At 45.8% G+C, this 20,418-nt stretch overlaps 1 protein-coding gene across 1 annotated transcript in view; it reads right to left on the bottom strand.

The window, feature by feature from the left end:
* Nucleotides 1–20,418, bottom strand: part of LOC137373932 (C-type lectin domain family 18 member A-like) — a 108,269-nt gene that overhangs the window by 45,309 nt on the left and 42,542 nt on the right. The window contains exons 3-5 of the mRNA XM_068039581.1: nucleotides 9,015–9,257; nucleotides 4,229–4,326; nucleotides 3,407–3,528 (exon numbers count right to left, since the gene is read on the bottom strand). Of these exons, the coding sequence (XP_067895682.1) occupies nucleotides 3,407–3,528; nucleotides 4,229–4,326; nucleotides 9,015–9,257 (463 nt within the window). The remainder of the gene's footprint in view (nucleotides 1–3,406; nucleotides 3,529–4,228; nucleotides 4,327–9,014; nucleotides 9,258–20,418) is intronic.

Here is a 20,418-nt window from a genome sequence, read left to right as displayed (position 1 = left end):
GAGATGCAGGGGGAATGTGAGGAAGAACTTTTTTATGCAGTGAGTGGTAATGACCTGGAACTCGCTGCCTACAAGGGTGGTGGAAGCAAAGGTGATGAATGATTTCAAAATGAAATTAGATGAGTACTTGAGGGAAATAAACTGACAGGGCTACAAAGATGCAGCTGGGGAATGGGACTGATTAGATTGCTCCCTTGGCTGATGAATCAGTGCTTCTCCATGTTGAACACCAATTGGAAAAAGCACTGAGAGTGTCAAGGGCACAAAACATATTCTGGGTGGGGGACTTCAAGGTCCATCACCAAGTGGCTTGGTATCACCACTACTGACCTAGCTGGCCGAGTCCTAAAGGACATCGCTGCGAGACTGGGTCTGTGGCAGGTGGTGAGGGAACCAACAAGAGGGAAAAACCTACTTGACCTCGTCCTCACCAATCTACCTGTCGCAAATGCATCGGTCCTTGACAGTACTGGTAGGAGTGACCACTGCACAGTTCTTGTGGAGACAAAGTCCCGTCTTCACATTGAGGATACTCACCAGCGTGTTGTGTGGCACTACCACCATGCTAAATGGGATAGATTTCAAACAGATCTAGCAGCTCAAAACTGGGCATCCATGAGGCACTACGAGCCACCAGCAGTAGCAGAATTGTGTTCAGCCACAATCTGTAACCTCATGGCCCAGCATATCCCCCACTCTACCATTACCATCAAGCCGGGGGACCAACCCTGGTTCAATGAAGAGTGCAGGGGGACATGCCAGGAGCAGCACCAGGCATACCTCAAAATGAGGTGTCAGCCTGATGAAGCTACAACACAGACTACTTGCGTGCAAAACAGCGGAAGCAGCGTGCGATAGGGCTAAGCCATTCCACAACCAGCGGATCAGAGCTAAGCTCTGTAGTCCTGCCATATCCAGTTGTCAATGATGGTGGAGAATTAAACAACTAACAGGAGGAGGAATCTCCACAAATATCCCCATCCTCAACGATGGAGGAGCCCAGCACATCAGTGCAAAAGATAAGGCTGAAGCATCTGCATCCTTCTTCAGCCAGAAGTGCCTCCTCCTGAGGTCCCCAGTATCACAGATGCCAGTCTTCAGCCAATTGAATTAATTCCACGTGATATCAAGAAATGGCTGAAGGCATTGGATACTGCAAAGGCTATGGGCCTAGACAACATTCTGGCAATAGTACTGAAGACCTGTGCTCCAGAACGCGCCTTGCCTCTAGCCAAGCTGTTTCGGTACAGCCACAACACTGGCATCAACCCGGCAATGTGAAAAATTGCTCAGGTACGTCCTGTCTGCAAAAAACAGGACAAATCCAACCCTGGCAATTACCGCCCCATCAGTCTACTCTCAATCATCAGCAAAGTGATGGAAAGTATCCTCGACAGTGCTAACAAGCGGCACTTGCACAGCAATAACCTGCTCACAGACGCTCAGTTTGGGTTCTGCCAGGGCCACTCAGCCCCTGACCTCATTACAGCCTTTGTCCAAACATAGACAAAAGAGCTGAACTCCAGAGGTGAGGTCAGAGTGACTGCCCTTGACCGAGTATGGCATCAAGAAGCCCTAGCAAAACTGGAGTCAACAGGATTCAAGAGGACAACTCTCCACTGGTTGGGGTCATACCTAGCACAAAGGAAGATGGTTGTCCCAGGACATTACTGCAGGAGTTCCTCAGGATAGTGTCCTAGGCCCAACCATCTTCAGCTGCTTCATCAATGACCTTCCCTCAATCATAAGGTCAGAAGTGGGGATGTTCACTGATGACTGCACTATGTTCAGAACCATTCGCGACTCCTCAGATACTGAAGAAGCCCATGTCCATATGCAGCAAGACCTGGACAACATTCAGGCTTGGGCTGATAAGTGGCAAGTAACATTTGCACCACACAAGTGCCAGGCAATGACCATCTCAACCAAGAGAGAATCTAACTATCTCCCGTTGATGTTCAATGGCATTACCAAAGCTGAATCCCCCACTATCAACATCCTTGGGATTATCATTTGATTTATGAATGGCAAATCATGTTTGACGAACATGTTGCAGCTTTTTGAGGATGTTACTAACAGAATTGATAAAAGGGAGTCGGTGGGCTTAGTATACTTGCATTTTCAGAAGGCTTTTGCTAAAGTCCCCCACAGGAAGTTGGTTAGCAAAATTAAAGCATTTGGGATAGGAGGTAATATACAGGCATGGATTAAGGATTGGTTAACAGGCAGAAAACAGAGAGTAGGAATAAACGGGTCATTCACGCATTGGTAGACTGTGACTAGTGGGGTACCGCAAGGATTAGTACTTGGGCCCAGCTGTTCACAATATATATCCATGATTTAGATGTGGGACCAAATGTAATATTTCCAAGTTCACGGATGACACAAAACTAGGTGGGAATGTGTATTGTGAGCAAGATGCAAAGTGGTTTCAAGGGGATTTGGACAGACTTAGTGAGTGGGCAAGAACATTGCAGATGGAATATCATGAGGAAAAATGTGAGGTTATCCACTTGGTGGAGGAATAGATGTGCAGTGTATTTCTTAAATGGTAAGAGATTAGAAAGTGTAGATGTGCAAAGAGACCTGGGTGTCCTTGTCAATACGTCAATGAAAGCTAACATGCAGGTGCAGCAAGCAATTAGGAAGCCTAATGGTATGTTAGCCTTTATCACAAGGGGATTTGAGTACAGGAGTAGCGAAGTCTTGCTTCAATTGTATAGAACCTTGGTTAGATCTTGTGAAATGATTCATTGCTTAAAACACTAAGTTAAAATACAAGACCACAGTGTAAAAATTGAAGACTTTACGTCCGAGGAGTGTTGGTTGAAGACTTCAATTTTAAGGAGTGATGAGTGAAGACTTTAAGTTTAAGGAGTGTTGGGTGAAGATTTTAACTGAAAACTAACATAAAAATGACTGTTGATGATCTTAAGGAGCAAACACTCAATGTGTTTGCATGCCAATCTTCTGTACGAGATTTTAACACAACGAAAATAAACAGCGCCAGTATAGTCCGTTCTGAGCCCCTTTAAGAAATATGTCTTGCCAAGAAACCTTATTACAAATCGCTGATTGGTTTAATCTCAATCACCATTTTTAACATCTCCACTAATTGCTCCAAATATTTGTAGTACATTGGGTTAAATGTTGATTTCTGAAGATATCACCCAATTAGCCAAGAAGATACATTGAACCTGACTCAGACAAAAAAAAGTCTGTGATAGTAACAGGCTAGTAATGATAAAGTTTATGTCAGTCTGGGGTAAGTAATAACAGAGCCTTTGACACTGAGGTTCTAATAACGGAATCTATGACAATGAGATTTGTAATAACAGAGGATTATTACGCAGAGTGTCAATGGCATGGTATATAACAGGTTAACTGTGTTATTGCAGCTACTCACCGCATAGCCCCCCATGGTGGTCCCAGGATTTAAAACAGCCTGACATGCGGGAGGTGCAGAGAGAGCATGAAGTCCCTTCCTTATAAGGAATGATCGTTCTTCCATTGATTTTCCAGTTTCCTCTGAAACACAAACACTGTGTTCAGTGCTCTCTAACAAGCAAAGTCAAGCAGGAACAGAAAGCAATACTCTTCGCAGAAGCCGATTTTGTAACATTATGGTCCGGTACATCTGTCTACCAAGTCTAGTCGGTTCATTCAATTGGGTGACCTGGTAAGGAATGGAAGGATTGCAGCAACTCAGTCACACCACTGGGGGGCACTAGCCACTTGTGCTGAGGCTCCAATTTCATCCTCCCCAGGGTTGGTGCTGAAGTATTTGGATTGGGTCTTGAACCCATGGTCTACTAACTCAGAGGCAAGAGTGCTACCACTGAGCCATGACTGACACCTTTGATAGCTTATCACATTGAAACAAAACGCTTTAAAAGGTGGAATAAAACTGCAGGAGGAATAAATTGCAAGTAGGCTGTATTTAAAAAATAATCTTTGAAATCTTTCGTCTATTAGTTATAAAAATATTGCAGATAGAATAAAAGCTGTTTGACTGATAGTCAAGAATTATTCAATCAGGTAATAAAGGGCCCATTCACTTTCCAATTGGATATGGGAAGGCAGGCCACTACAAGGATGGACATTTCGGGTGACCAATGACATGGGGTGTGGGAGCAGGGCCATTGGAGGGAGGTGGTCATGTGATGATATCTCCAGGAATAAATATGTCCAACTAGAGTTGGCAACCCTACCATTAATAGCGTCTTACCCTGGGGAATAAGCACAGATGGCAATCTCCGTCCATTCTCCATGCTGAAAACAAGCATGTTTCCCACATCCGACCTTGCTGGAGGTAGCCCAGACAAGCTGTAAAATAAACACAAGGACATTAGGGTTCTCTCCGACTCATGCTTTCACTTTTCTCTTACCTGTTGGACCCCAGTAAGCCAGCTGTGACTGGGATTGAGCGACCCTCAGAGGAAGGGCACAGGGCAAAGAGCACAGAGCAGTGTAAAGGGCACAGAGCATGGCACAAGATAGGGCACAGGGCAAAGGGCAAGACACAGGACAGGGAATAGCCCAGGAAAGATGTGAGGGCATTGGAGAGAATACAGAAAAGATTCACGAGAATGGTTCCAGGGATGAGGAACTTCAGTTATGAAGACAGATTGGAAAAGTTAGGACTGTTTTCCTTGGAGAAGAGAAGGCTGAGGGGTGATTTGATAGAGGTATTCAAAATCATGAGAGGTCTGGACAGAGTAGATAGAGAGAAACTGTTTCCACTCATGAAATGATTGAGAATGAGAGGGCACAGATTTAAAGTATTTGGTAAGAGAAGCAAAAGCGACATGAGGAAAAACTTTTTCACGCAGCAAGTGGTTCAGGTCTGGAATGAGCTGCCTGAGAATGTAGTGGAGGCAGGTCCAATTGAAGCATTCAAAAGGGAATTAGACAGTTATATGAAAAGGAAGAATGCGTAGGGTTATGGGGAGAAGGTGGGGGAATGGAACTGAGTGAATTGCTCTTCTGGAGAGCCAGTGTGGACACGACGGGCCAAATGGCCTCCTTCTGCACTGTAACAATTCTGTGATTCTGTGGGCAGACACAGAGAGGTTGTTTCTCCTAGCTGGGAAATTTAGAACATGGGGGCACAGTCTCAGGATCAGAAAATGTCATGGAGAAATGGATAGGGACCAGACTTGGAGTACCAGCAAAGTTTCCGACAGATAATGGAGGGAAACTTGCCAATGACAAGTTCAGAGATATGTGTGAAAACATGAACATTATGGTCATGAATACTGCAGCTGAAAGTCCTTTCAGCAATGGGCTCTGTGAAAGGAATCACGCAGTGATCAATTAAATGCTGCATAAAATCTTTGTTGATCTACCAGGCTGCCATTTCACAACTGCCCTGGCATGGGTGGTTCATGCAAGGAATTCACTCCAGATGGCTGCAGGATATAGTCCTTATCAATTGGTCTTTGGCCAAAATCCCAAACTGCCTTCTGTGCTGTGTGATTGTCCTCCTGCTCCAGGAAGGGCTACAATTAGTTCAACTTTTTCTGGATATTTGAATGCTTAAATGCAGGGAGTCAGGTTTTCATCAAGGCTGAGGTCTCGGAGAAAATTTGGAGAGCTCTGAAACATTATATAAGACCATGTGAGACAGAATTTAATTCAGGAGATTTGGTGTATTATAAAAGAGAGGTTCATAGGGAATTGAAAGGCCCTGATAAGGTAATAGGTCATGATGGTATGACAATACATATCAAACATGGCAATCAAACTATTAAGGTGAATTCCTCATGATTAATCAGAAATAATTACAAAATCTTGGACTCTGAGCTACTGTAAGAAATAAACGAGGCTCCTTGTACCTCAAGTATTCATGTGTTTTCTGATGAAGATCCTGAGGAACAGTATAAGGTAGATCAAGGGCTGGATAATGGTAATGTGAGTGATTATGAGATACAGGACAAAGCTATCACATCCAAAGGCCAATTATCCATAGTGGGTACTTGAGTGACAGATATTCTATTTTCAGAAAGGAGACAAATCCAATTGTGGTAATTACAGGGGAGTCTCCCTACTGCCTGGCACAGGGAAGATCACCGCAGAATTCTTCTCAACCTCCTCCTTCCAGTGGTCGAAGAACTCCTCCCAAAGTTGCAATGTGGATTTTGCCCACTGAGAGCCACTACAGATATGATCTTCACTGCATGGCAAATCCAAGAAAAATGTAGGAAGCAGCATCAACCACTGTACATGGTCTTTTTTGACCTCACGAAAGCCTTTGACTCTGTCAATCGTGCGGGTTTATGGAGATTCCTCCTCAAGTTTAGCTGTCCTCAGAAATTTGTCACTATCCATCGCCTACTACATGATGACATGCAAATGATAATCCTTACCAACGAAACTACCACAGACCCTATTTCAGCGAATAACTGGCATCAAACAAGGCTGTCTCATCACACCGACCCTTTTCGCCATCTTCCTTGCCACAATTTTGCACCTCACCTCCGGCAAACTCCCCACAGGAGTGCAGATATCCTACAGGATGGATGGGAAATTATTCAACCTCCATTGCCTCCACTCCAAAACAAATGTCACTCCAACTCAGATATTGAGCTTCAGTATGCAGATGACGTTTGTGTCGGTGCTCACTCAGAAACTGAGCTCCAAGTCATCCTTGGCTCCTTCACTGAAGCATACGAGAGGATGGGCCTTACTTTAAACACCTGGAAAACTAAAGTCCTTTTCCAACACACTCCTGCAGCACAAAATCATCCTCCGTCAATCAGAATCCACGGCGAGACTCTGGAAAACATGGACCATTTCCCATATCTTGGGAGTTTCCTCACAGCGAAGGCAGATGTAAATAACAAAATCCACCAACCGGCTTCAATGTGCCAGCTCTGCCTTTGTCTGACTGAGGAAGAGAGTAGTCGAGGACCAGGACCTCAAACCTGGGACTAAGGTCATGGTGTACCAGGCAGCAATGATCCCTGCACTCCTCTATGCTTCAGAGACTTGGACAATCTATAGGAGGCACCTCAGGCACTGCAGAATACCACCAACGCTGTCTCTGAGAATTCCTTCACATTCATTGGCAGGATAAGTGGTCTAATGTCAGTATCCTCTCCCAAGCCAACATTCCCAGCATTGAGGTGCTAATCACCCAAAACCAGTTTCCCTGGGTGGGCCATGTCACTCACATGCCTGACACTAGGCTCCCGAAGCAATTGCTCTACTCTGAGCTTCGCTGCAGCAAAACACTCCCAGGAGGACAAAGGAAACTCTTTAGGGACATTCTCAAGGCAACCCTGAAGAAAACCAACAGACTAACTGACTCATGGGAGTCCCCGTCCTTTGACCGCACAAAGTGGAGCAGGTACGTTCAGGAAGGTACTGAGCACCTTGTGAGATTTCGACGGGAGCACGTGTAACCCAAGTCCAGGCAGCGAAAGGAGTGCACAGCCCCCCCCAAGTAACTCACCTATCCAACTCTTCCAACACCACCTGCCCCGCATGTGGTAGAGTCTGCGGTTCGCGCATCGGACTCGTTAGCCATGTTAGAACTCACTGAACCAGAGTGAAAGCAAGTTATCCACAGTCCTAAGGGACTGCCTAAAAAGAAGCATTCAAGAGGGATTTGGGTTATTATTTCAAAGGAAGAATATGCAGGGCTATGGGGAGAAGGCAGGGGAGTGGCACTAGGTAAATTGTTCCTTCAGAAAGCCAGCACAGGCATGACGGGCTGAATGGCCTCCTTCTGTGCTGTAAGCATTCTATGATTCAATGATTCTACGATCAGTTGAACTGGTTGAGCACTCAGACTAGACCAGATGTCAGTTTTGATATATTGGAGTTAAGTACTACGATGAAACACGCTAGATTGAATATGTTTTAAGGGCAAATAAAACATTTTTAAAAGTTAAATCTGGAGAAATGTGTACTTAAGTTCCCATTTTTAGGTGACTTAAAGAACATGAAACCAGTGATTTTTAGCAATGTTTCACATGCTAATCTTCCTGATGGGTATTCGAGTGCAGCTGGTTTGACAGTATTTCTGATGAGTAAAAATGGGAAATGTTGTCCTTTAGCTTGGGAGGCTAAGGAAATAAAAAGGTTCTTAAAAGCACTTTAGCTGGTGAACACTGATAGCAAATATGGGGTTCTGCATGTCAAATATTTTTAAGTGAGATTCTGCATAAGGGGCTTGCTGAAGATAGTATAGCCATTGAATGTTATGTAGATAATCATTCATTTCTGCGATAATGTACACGCTACGGAAAGTGTGAGAGAAGGTTACAGATTGACCTTGCTGGCCTTGAAACAAATGCTGGAGAGAAAACAAGTCTATAAAATGAAATAAGTGGATGCAAGTTATCAACTCTCTGATTGTATTACAAAACGAAATGCATGTAATAAGAAATTGTTAGGGGTCCTAGAGGAGAGGCATCTCACAATTTAATGCTTTGTCCAGAATATGGTGGCTTTTGATTTAATTTGTTTTAAAATTTTGGTTGTGCATGTTAACTCTAATTTTTATTTAAAGAGAAATAAGGGAATTTGTTAATTTTATATTAATTGTGTTTAATTATACGCAGGTGGTGGGCATTAACTAGGGATTCACTTGCGCTCCGAAAATAGACACGGACTAAAACTGTGGTTGTTTGGCTTGGAGATGTATGCTTATAATGTGTAACTCTGTAAATAAACATAAGAGTGTGTAAAGATTGGCTTCAGTTCTATCCCTCACCAACTGGGTTTCTGGAATAGAACACCGGATAGGATATAGCATAGGGCAGGGCGCAGGGTAGATCACAGAGCAGGAAAGCACATAGCACAGGACTGGACATAGTGGTAGATAACAGCACAGATAGCACAAAACAAGTTAGGCAACATTGCACGTACCAAGTCATTGTGACAAGGAGCACAGATTTTAAAAAATCCACCAATTAATACAAATTGGGCAGTAAATCATCTGGTGATAGTCCACCCTTAAGTTCTGCTGTAAATGGAGGCAGTTTGCTCAGTTTGTGGGCACCAACCTGTGTGTAATGATGGCAGGAGGCGTTGTATTTGCATTGACCCGTGTGATAGTGATAGTTCTGAGCCTCCCGGAACCACAGGTCAATGATGTCGGAGACAGACACTGTTCCATCCAGCGAGGAATGATAATTCCAGCCGATCTCCTCCTCCCCCTCATCCCTCTGAGCCCACTGGTCCTGGTGATTCCTGTGGCAACTGCCCGCCCACAGCTGTGCCAGTTGGGCAAGTTTCTCACTCCATTCCTGCAGGGGAAAACAGCCAAAATGAAAAGAGTGGTTACACCGTCCAGATTAATAACAATCTCCCATGGTCATGGCTTCCATCTTTCAGTAAGATGTTAAACCGGGCCCTATCTGTCCTCTCGGATAAACCTATAGCACTATTTCAAAGAGCAAAGAAGCACTCCCTGACGTCTTGGCCATCAACCAACATTATTGAAACAGATTCTGGTCATTAATTACATTGCTGTTTATGGGAGCTTGCTATGTACAAATTGGTTGCTGCATTTCTTACATTACAACAGTGACTACACTTCTAATATACTTCATGGCCATGAAGTGCTTTGGGACGTTCTGAGGTTGTGAAAGGTGCTATGTAAATGAAAGTCTTTCTTCCCTTCTTTCTTGCTAGAGTATGTCAAAACCGAGACTGGAGCTCCCCAGGGTAAGCAGACTGTCCGGACACTCCTCCATCCCATGTAGGTCAAATTTCAGAGTTGCAATACTGTGTGTGAGGCCCATTATCAGAGTGAGAGGCATTTTTAAATCATTTGAAGGTATCCTGTTTATTCCTCAAATACTGGGCTGGATTTTGGGTCAGCAGCAAAAGAACAAGTGCTTGCCTTTCATTAGGCTGACATTTTACAGGCATTGAATGGCAATTTGTGGTATTTAGGGATCCTTCTCAGCATGGCACCCCTCTACAGAGGATCTGTGGTGTGTGTTAGCAGGGCAAGCAATAGCGTAGCTCTTCAACCAACCCTCACTGAGACATACAAGCCCAATATTGACTCGGGTGGGGGGAGGGGGGCAGGGTGTGGGGGGGGGAGGTGGTGGGGGTGGGATGGTGAGTGCACTCGGGTTGGAGTTTTGACTCTAGCGGGTGTGCTTTTCATTTTCTACAGGATCCCTGTTGGGAGGTCAGCCTGATTAACAGGCTTGGTTTCCAGTCAGGTGGGGAGCAGGAGTAGGTAGGGGACCTGCAACTGTGTTAGTGGGACAGTTGGGTCCAATCTTTGACGCCGGGGATGGGCGGGGGGGTACAATCCATGTGGGATGGGGGAAGGTGGGGAGCGGGATTGATCCCTGGCCAAGGTTGGAGGTGGAATGTAGGAGGGGTGCAATGTCAGGGGAGAAGGTAGCTTGGGGGACCCAGGGGAAGCCCTCCTTCTCCTCCAGGCCCACAAGCAGTGCTACAAAGGCACTTAACTTCATCCCGAAGCTGTTCTCACCTTTTTTCAGCTGCCAGGTTTCCTGAGGCCCAAGGAACCCGGTTGACCATGATTAAACCTATTAGAAAGGTTAAATGTGAGGCTCCCAGCCTCATTATAATGTTGAAATGCCCAACCCGCCTCCTGGGAGCGGGTTCACTGCTCGCCTCTTGTCCCTTCTCCAATAAACCAAGAAGTAGGTGGATTAGGGTCTGCTTTGAAATTTAAAAAATTTTACATCTCACCTGACCCCAACCTACCCATTTTTGGGAGTTAAAACTACCTCCGCATAGTTTAGACCACAAAATATAAATTAGAATAACTTAATGTAAAATCATGTATAGAAAACACAATAAAGAGAGAGAAAGGTGGGATTAAGAGTGATAAAAGTGACAGAAAAAGTAAATAACATTTTTTTATTTTTATTTAAAAAAAAATCTCCAACAATAATTCAATCTGACGGAATGAGACTTTATGGCCAGATTTTTACGCACCCCCACAGGAGCGGGCTGGTGGTGGGGGGTGGGGGGGGATGGGGTATCGTAAAATTGAGTGGGAGACAGGGGTACCATTTCTGATGCCTTCCCACCCCCACTGCAATTTTACGACAGGCGGCTGCAGCGAGAAGTGGCCCACCTGCCCCAAGCCAATCAAGGCCCTGAAGTGGCCAATTAACTGCCACTTAATGACCTCTTCCCACCCCACTAGTATTTTACTATCAGCGGGCGGGCACCTTAGGCCACACTTGCAGGCTGGGGTGAGGGGGGAGTTGCCGTCCTGTTTGGGCACCCTGTGCCCCATGGAGGGCACACCCCCGAAGTCCCAAGTCCCTCCAATGAAATAAAGTCCCCCACACACAATTGCACCCCCTTGCTTCGCCAGAGCCCGGCCGATTGTCCCCAGCGCAGCCCCAAAACCTACCTCTCTTCTGGGACCGATGTCCACGATCCTGCCTCAGATAGGTGGAAGTCTCGCCCAAGGCCAATTAAGGGTCTGGGAAGCATAAAATCCTAGTGTGGCTCCCAGGCCCGGCAGAGGCGAGCTTGCCGGTGGGTGCGGCCTCCCACCCAACATAAAATTCCGGCCCACACTTCAAGGTAAAATTTTCAGGGCCAGGGAGGTTGTTTGGCAGTAATTAGGTCTGCTAGAAATTCACTTAGACCTGGATGCAGAGGGCTTACTTTTTATAAAGGCAAAATACTGCAGATGCTCGAAATCTGAAACAAAATCAGAAAGTGCTGGAAGTACCGTTTCAGGTCTGTGACCTTTCATTAGAACTGGCAAAGGTTAGAAAAGAATTAGGTTTTAAGCAAGTGAATGGGGGTGGGGGGTTTGTGGGGAATAGAACACAAGGGAAGGTGTGTGATAGGGCAGAGGGCGGGAGGGATTAAATAACAAAGCTGTCCTGGGACAAAGACAAAGAGCGTGTTAATGCTTGTGGGGAAAGACAAAGCATTAGTCCAGAGAGAGTGTTAATAGCAGAATATAGAGCAGCTCTATCTACATGAAAAACAGGCACATGGTTAAAAATAAAATAAAATTTAAAAATATAAAAAAAGGCCAGTCATGCTCTGAAATTATTGAACTCAATAACTTCTGCCGTGTTTAATCCAAAATCCAGTGTGTAAACACTATAAATTCACGCCCTTCATGAATGTGTATGCACAGCGGCAAGGAACAGGTGTGATGAAGCATGTGGAAAAACAGTGCAAATCGGACAGCAACTAGCTTTTCGCTTCTAGCTGCACACATGCAAACAATGGAAATTGATTTACTCCATAATAATGGTGAGCTTCTCTGTTATTTCTATTGCAAAAGCCAGGCCACTGTATGTATGCAATTGTATAGATTTTCTGTTTTTTGAACAGAGTAAGGGCTACTCACTGTGTAACTGTCCAGTTACTGTTTACTTAGCAGGGTAAAGGTAACTCACCGTGTAACTGTGTAGTCACTTTTTAATAAGGGTAAGATTTATTCAATTTGTAGCTGTACAGAGTCACTATTATTCAAAGGTACCGAGTTTATGACACCTCACATGCACCACGCTCCAAGCCTGTGCTTTGTTTAGGGCGCAACACATTCTAGCCCATATGTCATCTGTATATATCCTTTCAATACACAATACATTTCACTGTTTTACTGTTTGCATTACATGCTCCAGACTGCACATCCTGTGTACTGCATTTCTTGTCGAATACACTTCTGTCCATGTATTTTCCTGTGTACAACCTGTGTGTTACTCCACATACAACATACTACAGTCGGTGTGATATCCCATGTACAACACACTCCAGTCTGCGTGTTACCCTATATGCAACATGCACTTGTCTGTACCAAATTCTCCATCGATCATTGTCAGTTTGATTTTGTTCGGCTTTTGATCCCGAATAAACATTTGCCTTTATAAGAACAAAATCATCAAATTAGGGACGTCTGCCAAGTGGGAGGCTTTTAAAAGTGAGATAGGAAGAGTTCAGGGCCGGCATGTTGCTGTTAGATGGAAGGGCAAGGCTGGCAAGTTTAGGGAACTTTGGTTGACGAGGGATATTGAGGATCTGGTCAGGACAAAGAAGGAGGCATATGTCAGGTATAGGCAGCTGGGATTGAGCAAGTCCCTCGAGGAGTATAGGGGATGTAGAACTACACTTAAGAAGGAAATTAGGAGGGCGAAAAGGGGCCATGAGATTTCCCTGGCTGATAAGATAAAGGAGAATCCTAAAAGAGTCTATGAGTATATTAAGAGTAAAAGGGTAGCTAGGGAGAGAGTAGGTCCCCTTAAGGATCAGTGTGGCAATCTATGTGTGGAGCCATGGGAAATGGGTGAGGTCTTAAATGAATATTTCTCATCCGTATTTACCGTGGAGAAGGTCATGGAAGCTAGTGAGTTCAAGGGAGGGAACACCGATATCCTGGAGCATATCAACATTACAAAGGAGGAGGTTTTGGAGGTTTTGAAGCGCATTAAAGTGGATAAATCCCCAGGGCCTGATCAGGTGTATCCTAGGATGCTATGGGAAGCAAGGGAGGAGATTGCTGGGGCCCTGGCAGAGATCTTTGTATCATCGTTAGCCACGGGTGAGGTACCGGAAGACTGGAGGATAGCTAATGTTGTGCCTTTATTTAAGAAGGGCAGCAGGGATAAGCCAGGGAACTACAGGCCGGTGAGCCTTTCATCAGTGGTGGGAAAGTTATTGGAAGGGATAGTCAGCATGGCTTTGTGCGTGGGAAATCATTTCTCACAAATTTGATTCAGCTTTTCAAGGAGGGGACCAAGAGGATTGATGAGGGCAGGGCGATGGACATAGTAAGTTTGCAGATGACACCAAAATTGGTGGTATAGTGGACAGTGAAGAAGGTTGTCTAAGGTTACAACAGGATATAGATCAACTGGGAAAGTGGGCAAGGGAGTGGCAAATGGAATTTAACGCAGCCAACTGTGAAGTGGTGCATTTTGGGAAGTTAAATCAGGGCAGGACATATACAGTGAACGGCAGGGCCCTGGGGAGTGTTCTTGAGCAGAGAGACCTTGGGGTGCAAGTACATAGCTCCCTGAAAGTGGCAACACAGGTAGACAGAGTGGTGAAGAAGGCATATGGCATGCTTGCCTTCATCGGCCGAGGCATTGAGTACAAGAGTTGTGACGTCATGTTACTGTTGTACATAATGTTGGTTAGGCCGCATTTGGAGTACTGTGTGCAGTTCTGGTCGCTGCACTACAGGAAACATGTGATTAGGCTAGAGAGGGTGCAGAAAAGATTCACAAGGATGTTGCCTGGTTTGGAGGGCTTGAGTTATAAAGAGAGATTGGATAGGCTGGGTCTGTTTTCCCTGGAGCGAAGGAGGCTGAGAAGGGACATGATAGAAGTATATAAAATTATGAGAGGCATAGATAGGGTAGATAGCCAGAGTCTGTTTCCCATGGTAGGGGTGACTAAAACCAGAGGGCATAGATTTAAGGTGAGAGGGAGGAGGTTTAAAGGGGATCAAAGGGGTAAATTTTTCACACAAAGAATAGTGGGTATCTGGAATGAGCTGCCTGAGGAGGTGGTGGAGGCAGGAACAGTAGCGACATTTAAGAGGCATCTGGACAGGTACTTGAATGAGCAAGGCATAGAAGGATATGGAATTAATGCAGGCAGGTGGGATTAGTGTAGATAGGCATTATGGTCGGCCTGGACGCGGTGGGCCAAAGGGCCTGCTTCTATGCTCTACAACTTTATGACTCTAGTCCATCTCCAACAAGTCCTCCCCCTGCACATCTGTGGTAACTGGGCAACCAGATCACTGGATATGTAAACACCACATCTTATTTTCAAACTGACCCTGGCATGAGTGAACCGCATTTCAGAGAAGATTCCAAAATCCTGGCCATTACAAATTAAATAATTTGTCAAGCATTTGGGAGCGATGATGAACTTTTGGAGGAATGTATTGAGACTGGAGGCAGCTGGGAGCCAGGTGTCCCAGAGAAACACCAACCTCACCCCCCCGCCCCACCAGCTCAATAAATACAAGCTAATGTGTCTGAGGGCCCATGCTTGTCTAGTCAAGGCCTCTTTTAAGGGTGTTTGCAAGAATTATCACCTCTTAAAGAACAGCAGCATTCTCCAAAAAGGAACAACTTCAATTTAATTTTTCATTAGGAAGGGTGAAATGCATCAAAGATTTTCCTACATGTGTTGGAGATTGGTTGCTGGGTGGTGGGAGTTAAGTGAGGCTCCCTCACACGCGTAAAATTATTAGGTTACTATCTTACAACTGGTGACTGTGGCAGGACTTTTTTTATTCGTTCAGTGGATGTGGATGTCGCTGGCTCGGCCAGCATTTATTGCCCATCCCTAATCAGCCTTGAGAAGGTGGTGGTGAGCTGCCTTCTTGAACCGCTGCAGTCCTTAGGGTGTACGTGCAACAACAGTGCTGTTAGGTAGGGAGTTCCAGGATTTTGACCCAGCGATAGTGAAGGAATGGGAATATAGTTCCAAGTCAGGATGGTGTGTGACTTGGAGGGGAACTTGCAGGTGGTGGTGTTCCCATTCATCTACTGCCCTTGTCCTTCTAGGTGGTAGCGGTCACGGGTTTGGAAGGTGCTGTCGAAGGAGCCTTGGTGAGTTGCTGCAGTGCATCTTGTAGAAGGTACACACTGCTGCCACTTGGTGCATGGCAAGCGTTTTTAGACAGAAGGGAAGGATCTCAAGTTTGTGAAGTTCCGAAGAAGGGTCACTGACCCAAAACGTTAACTCTGCTTCTCTTTCCACAGATGCTGCCAGACCTGCTGAGTGGTTCCAGCATTTCTTGTTTTTATTTCAGATTTCCAGAATCTGCAGTATTTTACTTTTATCTCAAGTTTGTGAGTCTGGCCAACACGCGTCTTGGGAGGGAAATCCTTTGGGGAGGGTGGAGATCTTAGTAGACCCACCAGTGATTAAAGGCACTCAAAATGAGAATATATAAAGAGAATAGATAAAGCTATGTCGTCTAAAGGTGTTAAACAGGTCCTCGAGTAGAAATACCAGGAAGTTTAGAGTTAATTCAAGAGAGGATAGGCCAGAAGAAGTTATAGATAGAGAAGGTGAAAAAAACCTTCTGGTTTTCAGCACTCATCTTTGTGCTCAAAGAGATGATGAGATTATGAACCAGATAGATAAAGAGATAGAGTGATTGAATTAGCATATCCAAGAGGCTGCTACTCAGAAAGATACAGTGTACGACCATACTGTTCCAACAGTAGCACGTTTCTAATCTGAACGCTGGTGCAGCCGTGACTGATACTCAGGAAGCTAAAAGTCAGTTGAAACAGCAGAAGGAAAAGAATGAGTGTTTGAAAAGGTATTTGGCAGACGCCAGGAGGACACTCAGAGAAGTGATTAGCAGACCACAATGGGAAGAGGATCACGCTCTGTGCCATCTTCCAATTTACAAACTGCAGGAAAGATTGGGGAGACAATGGGCAATTGTGTCTGCAATAACCATGAGAGTCACAGGATCACAGAATTATTACAGCGCAGAAGCAGGCTGTTTGGGATAGAAATGCAATACTGTACCAATGTGCCTCCTGGTTTGCCATAGTCATGTGACCTTTACCATGAGGGACTCTGACTGGAGGCAGCCATTACAGTGAGATGCATTAAAGACAGAGTACACAGCAGACTAGTGTCCAGTGAGCTCATTATATAGTGTCAGCGTGGAGCTGAGACTGACCTTTGAAGAGCTGTAGTGAAGCAGCTACGGAACAAAGGCTGCAGGAATGGTCACAACTGCTAAAAGCTGCTAAAAGCCAAAGGAAGCCACAGAAAAGAAACAAAGAAATAGCTGAAAGCACAGGGTAAGACAATGGCTGCAAATTTTCCTCTGCCTGCGCTGGTTGAAATGAAAGGCGATTTGAAACAGAACTGGCAGTTCTTCCACTTGCAATGGCAAAATTACGAAATTGCGACAGATTTAATTAACAAACCAGAGCGGCTGCGAGTAGCTACACTTTTATCACTGTTAGGGAGAGATTTTTACAAAGTGTATTCCACCCTAAATCTCTCTGAAGAACTAAAAAAACAGACAGCAGAAATTTTGAAAGCCTTGAAGGCACGCTTTGAACCCCAAGTGAACGTAACCTATGAACGGTGCGTGTTCAATATTAGGGCCCAAGGTGAAAAAGGGTCCACTGATCAACATGTGACTGTATTAACACAACTCGCAGAATCCTGTGAATTTGCACAACTAATAGATAATCTAATTAACGACAGGATTGTATTAGGCATAAGAGATTCCGCAGTGAGAGCATGTCTCCTGAGAGAGGAGAAGCTGAATCTCAGGAAAGCAATCGAAATGTGCAGAAGAGCTGAGGTTGTGAATCAGCAGCTAGAGCATATTCATCGCAGAACAGACCAGGCCTTGCATTATGCTGATAAGACATTCCAGGCTGAAATTACCATACTACATACAACAGGTTGGTTCACATGGGTCAATCTTTTTTTTAATTCATTCATGGGATGTAGGCATCACTGGCCAGGCCAGCATTTATTGCCCATCCCTAATTGCCCTTGAGAAGGTGGTGGTGAGCTGCCTTCTTGAATCGCTGCAGTCCGTTTGGGGTAGGTATACCTGCAGTGCTGTTAGGAAGGCAGTTCCAGGATTTTGACCAAGCGACAGTGAAGGAACAGCGATATAGTTCCAAGTCAGGATGGTGTGTGACTTGGAGGGGAACTTGCAGGTGGTGGTGTTCCCATGTATTTGCTGCCCTTGTCCTTCTAGTTGGTAGAGGTCGTGGGTTTGGAAGGTGTTGTCTAAGGAGCCTTGGTGCATGGCTGCATTGCATCTTGTAGATGGTACACACTACTGCTACTGTGCGTCGGTGGTGGAGGGAGTGAATGTTTGTAAATGGGGTCCCAATCAAGCAGGCCGCTTTGTCCTGGATGGTGTCGAGCTTCTTGAGTGTTGTTGGAGCTGCACCCATCCAGGCAAGTGGAGAGTATTCCATCACACTCCTGACTTGTGCCTTGTAGATGGTGGACAGGCTTTGGGGAGTCAGGAGGTGAGTTACTCGCCTCAGGATTCCTAGCCTCTAACCTGCTCTTGTAGCCACGGTATTTATATGGCTACCCCAGTTCAGTTTCTGGTCAATGGTAGTCCCTAGGATGTTGATAGTGGGGGATTCAGCGATGGTAATGCCACTGAATGTCAAGGGGAGATGGTTAGATTCTCTCTTGTTGGAGATGGTCATTGCTTGGCACTTGTGTGGCGCGAATGTTACTTTCCACTTATCATCCCAAGCCTGGATATTGTCCAGGTCTTGCTGCATTTCTACATCGACTGCTTCAGTATCTGAGGAGTCATGAATGGTGCTGAACATTGTGCAATCATCAGCGAACATCCCCACTTCTGACCTTATGATTGAAGGAAGGTCATTGATGAAGCAACTGAAGATGGTTGAGCCTAGGACACTACCCTGAGGAACTCCTGCAGTGATGTCCTGGTGCTCAGATGATTGAGCTCCAACAACCACAACCATCTTCCTTTGCGCTAGGTATGACTCCAGCCAGCAGAGGGGTTTCCCCCTGATTCCCATTGACCTCAGTTTTGCTAGGGCTCCTTGATGCCATACTCGGTCAAATGCTGCCTTGATGTCAAGGGCAGTCACTCTCACCTCACCTCTTGAGTTCAGCTCTTTTGTCCATGTTTGAACCAAGGCTGTAACGAGGTCAGGAGTTGAGTGGCCCTGGCGGAACCCAAACTGAGCGTCACTGAGCAGGTTATTGCTAAGCAATTGCCACTTGATGGCACTGTTGATGACACCTTCCATCACTTTACTGATGATTGAGAGTCGGCTGATGGGGCGGTAATTGGCCGGGTTGGACTTGTCCTGCTTTTTGTGTACAGGACATACCTGGGCAATTATCTACATTGCAGGGTAGATGCCAGTGTTGTAGCTGTACTCGGACAGTTTGGCTAGGGGTGCAGCAAGTTCTGGAGCACAGTTCTTCAGTACTATTGCCGGAATATTGTCAGAGCCCATAGCTTTTGCAGTATCCAGTGCCTTCAGTCGTTTCTTAATATCACATGGAGTGAATTGAATTGGCTGAAGTCTGGCATCTGTGATGCTGAGGACTTCAGGAAGAGGCCGAGATGGATCATCAACTCAGCACTTCTGGCTGAAGATCGTTGCAAATGCTTCAGCCTTATGTTTTGCACTGATGTGCTGGGCTCCCCCATCATTGAGGATGGGGATATTTGTGGAGGCACATCCTCCAGTTAGTTGTTTAATTGTCCACCTGCATTCACAGCTGGATGTGGCAGGACTGCAGAGCTTAGATCTGATCCGTTGGTTATGGGATCGCTTAGCTCTGTCTATCGCATGCTGCTTACGCAGTTTGGCATGCAAGTAGTCCTGGGTTGTAGCTTCATCAGGTTGCCACCTCATTTTGAGGTATGCCTGGTGCTGCTCCTGGCATGCCCTCCTGCACTCTTCATTGAACAAGGGTTGGTCTCCTGGCTTGATGGTAATGGTAGAGTGGGGGATATGCTGGGCCATGAGGTTACAGATTGTGGTTGAGTACAATTCTGCTGCTGCTGATGGCCCACAGCGCCTCATGGATGCCCAGTTTTGCATTGCTAGATCTGTTCGAAATCTATCCCATTTAGCACGGTGATAGTGCCACACAACATGATGGATGGTATCCTCAATGTGAAGGCGGGATTTCGTCTCCACAAGGACTGTGCGGTGGTCACTCCTACCACTACTGTCATGGACAGAAGCATCTGTGGCAGGCAGATTGGTGAGGACGAAGTCAAGTATGTTTTTCCCTCGTGTTGGTTCCCCCACCACCTGCCACAGACCCAGTCAAGCAGCTATGTCCTTTAGGACTCGGCCAGTAGTGGTGCTACAGATCCACTCTTGGTGATGGACATTGAAGTCCCCCACCCAGAGTACAGTTTGTGCCCTTACCACCCTCAGTGCTTCCTCCAAGTGGTGTTCAACATGGAGGAGTACTGACTCATCAGCTGAGGGAGTGCGGTAGGTGGTAATCAGTAGGAGGTTACCTTGCCCATGTTTGACCTGATGCCATGAGACTTCATGGGGTCCAGAGTCGATGTTGAGGACTCCCAGGGCAACTCCCTCCCTACTGTAGACCACTGTCCCGCCACCTCTGCTGGGTCTGTCCTGCCGGTGGGACAGGACATACCCGGGGATGGTGATGGCAGTGTCTGGGACATTGTCTGTGAGGCATGATTCCGTGAGTATGACTATGTCAGGCTGTTGCTTGACTAGTCTGTGGGACAGCTCTCCCAACCTTGGCACAAGCCCCCAGATGTTAGTAAGGAGGACTTTGCAGGGTCGACAGGGCTGGGTTTGCCGTTGTCGTTTCCATTGCCTACATCGATGCCGGGTGGTCCGTCCGGTTTCATTCCTTTTTATTGACTTTGTAGCAATTAGGTACAACTGAGTGGCTTGCTAGGCCATTTCAGAGGGCATGTAAGAGTTA

The sequence above is a fragment of the Heterodontus francisci genome, chromosome 9, assembly GCF_036365525.1.
Source record: "Heterodontus francisci isolate sHetFra1 chromosome 9, sHetFra1.hap1, whole genome shotgun sequence".
Lineage (NCBI taxonomy): Eukaryota > Metazoa > Chordata > Chondrichthyes > Heterodontiformes > Heterodontidae > Heterodontus > Heterodontus francisci.
This window is presented reverse-complemented; position numbering and strand designations above follow the sequence as displayed.